The 8355-nt window shown below is 41.3% G+C and overlaps 1 protein-coding gene across 4 annotated transcripts in view; it reads right to left on the minus strand.

Annotated features, from left to right (window-relative positions):
- Positions 1 to 6750, minus strand: part of LOC121700550 (poly [ADP-ribose] polymerase tankyrase-2-like) — a 30457-nt gene extending 23707 nt beyond the window's left edge. For 3 of the 4 annotated variants that reach the window (XM_042083598.1, XM_042083597.1, XM_042083596.1), the window contains exons 1-8: positions 6034 to 6750; positions 5458 to 5682; positions 5177 to 5272; positions 4142 to 4178; positions 3534 to 3609; positions 2848 to 2942; positions 1613 to 1679; positions 529 to 715 (exon numbers count right to left, since the gene is read on the minus strand). In XM_042083598.1, the coding sequence (XP_041939532.1) occupies positions 529 to 715; positions 1613 to 1679; positions 2848 to 2942; positions 3534 to 3609; positions 4142 to 4178; positions 5177 to 5272; positions 5458 to 5682; positions 6034 to 6241 (991 nt within the window). In that variant the 5' untranslated portion in view covers positions 6242 to 6750. The remainder of the gene's footprint in view (positions 1 to 528; positions 716 to 1612; positions 1680 to 2847; positions 2943 to 3533; positions 3610 to 4141; positions 4179 to 5176; positions 5273 to 5457; positions 5683 to 6033) is intronic. The other variant, XM_042083599.1, reaches the window with a different exon arrangement.
- Positions 6751 to 8355: the final 1605 nt, after the last annotated feature.

The following is an 8355-nucleotide window of genomic DNA, read 5'->3' on the forward strand; positions in this document are numbered from 1 at the left end:
GGTGAACTAACAAACACACAAACGGCAAGAGAGACCTTAAATAACAGAGGGTGGGTAGACAGCTCACAGCACTCGTAGGGTTCACTACTGAGGTTTTTGACTAAGACTGCTGTGAGACTGCTGCAGATTGCTACAGACTGCTGAATGAAAGAAGCCCTGTGCATCTTGCATGTTTAACAGGAAGCAGGGAGCTAAAGTTTAACATTTTAAAGGTGCTGACAGAAATGCCTCAAACATGCTCAGCCACTTGTAAAAACACAGTCAAATTCATGACACAAGATCAAAACACTTAAAGCAATTCTGTTGATAACTTTTGACAGAAATTCCCTTAAATGACCATTCATACCACGAGGGACAATGAGGACATAAACATACTGACTCTTAAATGATTTTACAAGGATAACATACCACACAATACAGAGAGTATATGAAACACAATTTAATACATGCTGTAGTATTACATGGTTAGCACAGCAGGGAGAATGACTTGTTTACATTTATCCATTTAGCTAACATGCTAGGACTTACATGCTAAGCGCTCCATGAGCTGACTGGTGGGAGCCAGGTCAATGGCGCTCTTGTTGTGGCAGTTGAGGAAGGTGGGGTCAGCGCCGTAACTCACCAACAGGGAGCAGACCTCGATGCGGTTCTTAGAGGCGGCCTCATGCAGCGGAGTGAACTGCCACAGGTCCATGGCATTTACGCAGGCCCCATGCTGAGAGAGTGAGAGAGACAGAGAGTGAGTGAGAGAGACAGAGAGAGAAATAGAGAGGCAGAGAGAGAGAGAGACAGAAAGGCAGAGAGAAAGAGAGAGCACCGTAGACACAGAGGTAGGAAGGAGCCAGTACAGGTGGAGAGAGGAAACAGGTGAATGACAGCAACAAAGATTGAGCATATTCTTCATAAAACATGCTCACACACTTGTAATCTCGCATCAAAATCTCTATGCATCCAGAGTGACATTTTCATTATGAATATCATCATACACATTTTAACCAACTATTCAACTATTATTACTACCACTGTTATATTGAATGTGATGGGCAAAAATACATCTAAATGAATTTTAAAATAAAATACCAAATAACTCAATTTTAAGTGTATCAAATTGAATTGAAACACTGCAGAGCATTGTGTTAAACAAAACATGGTTGAAAATAATAGTGGAATCTAGAAGAGTGGTATGGAGGATTTTTAAATATATATATCAATCTATCATTGTATGTGTTAATCTATTGGTCAGTTAATAAATAATTCAGTGGTTCAATATATCTTTCCATTTAAAATTTCCATATAACATATCTCATGAACGCCTGAAAGATTTATTGAAGAATAGATTAAATGACAATGACAATTTGTCATCAATGATTTCAGACGTTTCATGGAAATGGTGTAACTTTCAGTAAATTAATGTACTGAGAACTTCTTCATCTGTGCACAGACCCACTGGTGTTTGCATGTATCATGGTGTTTCTTGGTAATAAATTAGCAAAACATTTTGCCTAGTTTGTTAAATTAGCAATAGTACTTGTGGGTCAATATTAATGCATTGCATGGCGCACTGAGTGTAATACAAATTAGATCCCAAAGTTTAAAAGAGAAACTAACTGACCTTCACCAGCAGCTCCGTCACTTCATAGTGTCCGTAAGAGCAGGCATTATGAAGAGGCACCAGATCACTGGAGGAAAACAAGAATCGTTTATCTGGATTTCTGGAAGATTTAAGGGGAGTTGCAAAATATGCCTATAATGTATAACTGGCCTTCGGGCCCCTTTTCAAAACTTGCCTGTCCTGACAGAACACCCTTGCACATACATACACACACACACACACACATTCACACAGTCCCTAGTGCGCATGGCCATTACTGGCATGATCAAAAACAGTTTCTCACACATGAATCAATACACACAGAGAAACACACACAGATACACGCGCACATGTGAGCACACAAGGATGACCATTCGTCCAGATTTTGTCAGTCTGGCTTTCGAGCCCTCTGTCCGGACTTTGGTGGAGTGTTGTCCTTTTTGGGCACTTGTCCGCCTTTTTGACAAGTGCTCCACAGCAAACAATGTGCTTAAGTTGCACTGATACAAGTGCTTCACAGCAAACAATGTGCATAAGTTGCACTGATACAAGTGCTCCACAGCAAACAATGTGCATAAGTTGCACTGTTACAAGTCCTTCACAGCAAACAATGCTTAGGAGTAGCAATGATACAAGCGCTCCACAGCAAGGGTTATAAGTGACGATTAATAAAACAGTGCATTCTCTGTGGTGTCACATAGAATAAACTCTGTGTTCTGAACACACTGGTGAACAAGATCACTGGGTGGTTGCAGACATGCACACAAGCCGTTGTGGACACCAAAGACGCAGAGTTGTTCTGCATAGCGTCTGCTTTCTAGGGGGGGATATGCTCAATGAATGAGAGGGCTATAACATTCAATTTTCATGAAATGTCTTGGTATAAACTGCATACAAAAATTAAAACCTAAGTCATGAGAGTGTGGACGTTATCTATCATATTTTGCTATTTTTCCTTTCCAATCACACTAAGCATCACACTGTTTAATGCTGTTAACGGTGAACAAAAAACTAACATTGACAACCTTACTATCAGCTCTCTCACACCCACCACCTCACTTTTAAACACAAATGTCCTCCTTTTCAGAGTCTGGCTGGTGGTCACCTTAGAGCGCACGCACACAGTTCTGTAAGTCATTCACTTATACTGGCACGTGAACACACAAACAAACACCCACTGTTGCTAGCATGAAAACTTAACTTCTTTAACACACGCACACACACACACACACACACACACGTCAACACTTTCTCACCCTTTATCTTTAGCGTGGACGTCAGCCCCGTGCTGAAGCAGTAGCTGGACTGTCTTCACGCGGTTGTAGCCCGCAGCCAGATGCAGTGGAGTCGACTGGGGGAATACAGATCCACCATCACATTTACAATCACATTCAGTGCATGGCTGCAACACACTCAGTTATATCACACATACTCAATCACAGAGAGAACAAGACAATGTTTTACAGCACATCTATATAGCACATTCAAAACCAGTTTTTTACCACACTCACAAACACATTCACACACACACACACACACACACACAAGCGAGCGCGGGTATGCCAAATGGAAAAAATGCATCTTAAGTTTAGGTTTAAAAGCAGTTAGGGTTGAGACATGTCTGAGGTCACTTGGGAGATCAATCCAAAGGTTGCAACGAAAGCAAAACATACATCACACAAGCAAATCAAATTTACATCCACCATCAAATGAATATATTCAATCACATACGTACAGCATTACATTACACCCACTACAGTATGCAGGCATCCACTCAGAACATAGCAATAGCAACATATACATGTATCAGACACCATAATGCTAAGTCACTCAATAGCCACATATACATGTATCAGACACCAAAATGCTAAGTCACTCAATAGCCACATATACATGTATCAGACACCATAATGCTAAGTCACTTAAATCACAGGTTCCATACCTTCCTCCCATCACTGGCATGGCAGTTGACATTCAGAGGCGTAAGCAGCGTCATCAGTTTCTCCTCATTTCCACACCTGAAAAAAAAAACCCAGAAGCAAATAGATACATAATGGCGGAACCACCTGTTCCTTGGTAGGCAATCCAGTTCCTGGGTTTGGGTTCCTAAAGGGTCTCTACAGATCCTCTCCTCTAGTTCACTCAGAACAAGCAGAACTAGCATCAAACATTTCAGAAATACTTTATAGTGCAGTGTGGCTATAGAGTTGCCTATAGACATACCCATCAATACTGTATGGAAAATATATAGATATACAGTAGATCTTAAAGATGAACACTATAGATTGTCACTGGAGATGCTATATAAAGTGCCTGGAAGATCCAAAATCATTCAGTGGTTTGGATGCTCAGTCAGCATCTGCCATACATGCATGTACACTGCATGACTAACAATAACACAAACCCTAATCATGAGTTGCGTAATTGCTGTGATTGCGGCACTAACTAATCAGATATCAGGGCAACCAAACATATTGTCAGGTCTAGCAGGGGATGGTATTAATGAAGAGCACTGAGGAATGTCACAGTAATGATGTATTAAAAACCCACCTGGCACTCTCCAGGAGTTCATCCTTTCTGTAGTCACCTAAGTTTGGCAGAGGACGTATATTTTTAGTTTGTTGCATAACTTCCTTTCAAAGTGCAAGAAATCTTTTAAAAACAGCAGAGCCATGAACAAAACCGTTCAGGAATAATCAACAGTGGGACATATTGACGTATAATATTTCATTCGTCTTTCCTTGTCAGAACGAATGAAACAGGCATGCGGGACAAAAGACACATACAGTTTAAGGTATGGAAAACTTCCCACAACTCCAATGTTTTACAATCTAGCATAAATGGGCCATTAAAAAGGTGTTATTTTGGATCGATTGCTGGTGGGCTATACATCTTAGTGTATGTCAGTTAACAACTACTTGCCATCACCATCAAGCGTGTATCTTGCGGCTATGGAAATACTATATCATGAACTATGGATGGTTCTGCTCTTTTCATAGCTAGAACAGTAAGTGTTCCCATTTATATGATATTTCTATCATGCAAAATGTTATTTCATTATGCTTATATGTTTAACCATTGCACATCCAAATAATGTGCCCTTCACGACCTACAGTCCATCAGTCCTCCATAGGTTAACATGGCGAAACTCGATCCCCTACCTGACAGATCCAAATATATTTACATCTTACAAAAACTGCTTTTCCATGTCTCACCTCCACAAAATACAGTATAAACACAGATATCTGTGCATTTACTTAAAACGTATGGGGTCACTGCCTTGGTTGGGACAAGTGCAACAGGTGTTTTATTCATCTCATCATAGACATTTGCCATTATAGCCTGTTTTGCATTCCATGTAAACAAGCATGCTACGCAACATTCCCTTATAACAGTGACACTACCAGAGGCCCAGAGTTTACAGGATGTATGAGTATGAAATATTATGAGAAGGAGAAGAGCAGTACTTGATTTACTTGTGCAAGCAGCATATTGTCTATGCAGCATTAAAGCATTACAAATGTGACTGTGAGTGACACTGCAAGAGCGCATTAGGTAAGTGCATGCTTGCATGTGTGTGTCCACCTGTGAGCACAGCCTTAGTAGATGGGTCAGCCAGGTCCAGTGCTGTCCTCCCGTCAGTGTTTCTTATGGTCGGCTCAGCCCCATGCTGAAGCAGCACTGGAACATCACAAAAGACATGACCAATTAATAAGGCATACATGATTAGACACTTAACAAATCAATAAAAACATTGCACAGTAAGCTCTAGATTGACACGTTAACTACCACCAAGGCTCAAATAATAGTCCTGACTCAGATTATAATCCTGGAGATTTTGATACGTGCACATTTAGTAGTCTTACTTATGCACACGTCGATCTTGCCCTTGATGGCAGCTTCATGGAGCGGGGTGTAGTTCCAGTTGTCTCTGGAGTTGGCATCTGCTCCGTGATGGAGGAGCAGCCTCACGACCTCACCGTGACCGAACGAGCAGGCGTTGTGCAGGGAGATGAGACCCCCGTCGTCACGGGCATGCACATCCGCCCTGTTCTGCAGGAGGAACTCCACCACGTCTCTGCGACCAAAGCCTGACAGAAGCAAAGGAAATAAGTTGAACGAATAAAATCATTTATCAACCTGCACAATGGCATGCAATCTGCACCTACATCCTTGGTCTGGACAATAACAAGGCCTACAGTGTAGATTTTAAGCAAAAGGGCCACAGCTATATAAAGTTTCATCTGAATGAGAAATTACAGCCTCCTATTCTACAATATACACAATTGAACAAAGGGCTGAATACTGAACTCCATAAAAAATATGGCTATGGCATAGACTTCAAAGACGTCTTTGTCTGGTTAAGCTTATTAATTATTTAGCCAATACTATAATTTCAATTATGTCAGCGATTGTTTAGGCTACCCGTACTCGGGCCTTACCTGCGGCAAAGTGGAGAGGGGTGGATTTTCTGCCCGCTGTGTCGCGGCTATTTACATTATCCAGATTGACGAGCTTTTTCACTCGCTCCACATCTCCGTTTCGACAGGCCTCGAACAGTTCTCTGCCGCCTTCCACAGCCCCGGATGTTTCCATCACGGCGCCCCCACCAGCAAAGCCGGAGACCCCCGAGAAGCGACGGAGAGACATTGAAGCCTATGCACTCAAGTTAAGTTATTCCCGTAAATTGCAAACAGCGAGTTTCCACGCCGGTGTTATGGGCGTGCGTAATCACATCAGAGAGTGCTATGCCTCCCAGTTATTCTCCAACATTATCCTGCCATTGTAAAAGGCAACAAATTGGTCTACTGGCTTCCCACTGCACGTTTACCGCACGAGCTGTCAAATTGTTCTGGGTTGAGAACAGCAGGGCTACACGGAAAGCACTGCTATAATCGCTCAGTGCCACTGCTGTGCCACAGCCCCGACGTTCTGTCTTGTCCGGCGTCACCTGAACCTAAATATCCACACGAAACAGGTTTGAATTTAATGACAGACACATTTAGACAGTTAAATGAGTAATGCCAAACGTTGCATTTCCAACCGTATCTGCATGCCTTCTCTGTTGACGCCTTGTCTTCCTCTCCCCAGCCAGACAGCCCAGGCAGCACAGCGGACTATTGTTTTAACTAGAAATACAGCACCCTCTAGTGGATGAACGAAGTGAGCAATAGGTTCCATGCTATCCCTCCCGTCCCCTAGGTCAGGGGTTCCCAAACTTTTCCACGACAAGGCCCCCCAAATACCACTAGGTTCTGGCCAAGGCCCCCGAAATACCACTAAGTTCTGGCCAAGGACCCGATGTGTTATTAAACCCATCGACAATACTACGGCAAATGTAAAAATACATTAAGCTAATCCTAATAATTATTTTAGCCACAAGCACTTCGCGATTGAGCATACAGTGTGTAAAAATTGCATTTGGGGCTTTCTGCTATATGAGCGCTATCACTCTACTATTATTCCCAGTCATTATCATGGGAAATATCATGTTCAGACATGTGTCACATTATTATAATGGCATTGTATATCAACCCTCATAGTAATAGGTATATTTTAAAATTTTCAAATGTATTTATTTGTTGCTTTTATCTTTTCCTTCCAACTTGCTGAGGCCCTCCTGGCACCCCCTCATGGCCCCCGGCCCCCACTTTGAAAACCACTGCCCTAGGTCTAGTAGTGTAATTATTTTTTTATTACATGATTAAACCAATAATACAATCAATACCACTCAGACACTGACTCTCTAGTGGACCATAGGCTATTTAATTGTATAATAATTGTATTATTATTATACCTTTATTTAACCAGGGAAGAAAATCACATTGAGATGGGTATCTCATTTACAAGTGAGCCCTGGCCAAGGTAGCAGCACACAGTGAACATAATAGAGACAAAGTAAAAATAAGTACATAAACAACAGTCACAACACACACACATACACTAACACGCTCACACACACACACACACACACAATACAACAATGAAACAAAATTAAAAGTTAAGAACAGGTGCAGACAGTTTGGAATGTTTGCTTGAGATATGACTTAAAGGGGCCCTATTATGGTAATATTCATTGATTGAAGTAAAAACTGTAAGTTTCAACGATCTTTGAATCTCATTCCAAGCAGTTGATGCACCATAAATAAAAGCAGTGTTTCCAAACTCTGTCTTCATTGAAGGAACTTTTAAGAGAATATATCTACTTGAACGCAGATTATACCTTTGACTATTGACAGTTAAAAGACTACTCATATACAGAGGAAGCTAGCCAACTATGGCCTTGTGCACAAATGTAAGCCAATGCGTGTACCTTCTTAAGTGAAGTGAGGGCCAACCTACCCTTTCGTACAGTGCACTGCACAGTGATGAGTGAAGTAATGTGTACGAGTTATGAATCTTAGAGCGGAGTGATAAACATAATCTAATGATTGTAAAAGAGCCTTAATGGTATTTTTGTAAAAAACATCTCCATATTCGCATTTATGTTTCCTAGAAAAGACCATGCATTTTGTTTTCTTATCATTCAGAACTAGTTTTAAAGAGAGGAGGTTGCGCTGAACTATTGTAAATGCTTCCTGCAGCTTTGAAATGCAACTATCAATGGAGGATGCAGAGCAATAAATTATGGTGTCGTCTGCATATAAATGAATACTTGCGTATGATAGGTTATCACCAAAATTGTTGATATATAATGTAAATAACAGTGGACCCAAAATGGTCCACTGAGACTGAGTCTATCAGAAAGACACCCCTTAATTTGC

This window comes from Alosa sapidissima, chromosome 24 (assembly GCF_018492685.1).
Source record: "Alosa sapidissima isolate fAloSap1 chromosome 24, fAloSap1.pri, whole genome shotgun sequence".
Taxonomy (NCBI): Eukaryota; Metazoa; Chordata; class Actinopteri; order Clupeiformes; family Clupeidae; genus Alosa; species Alosa sapidissima.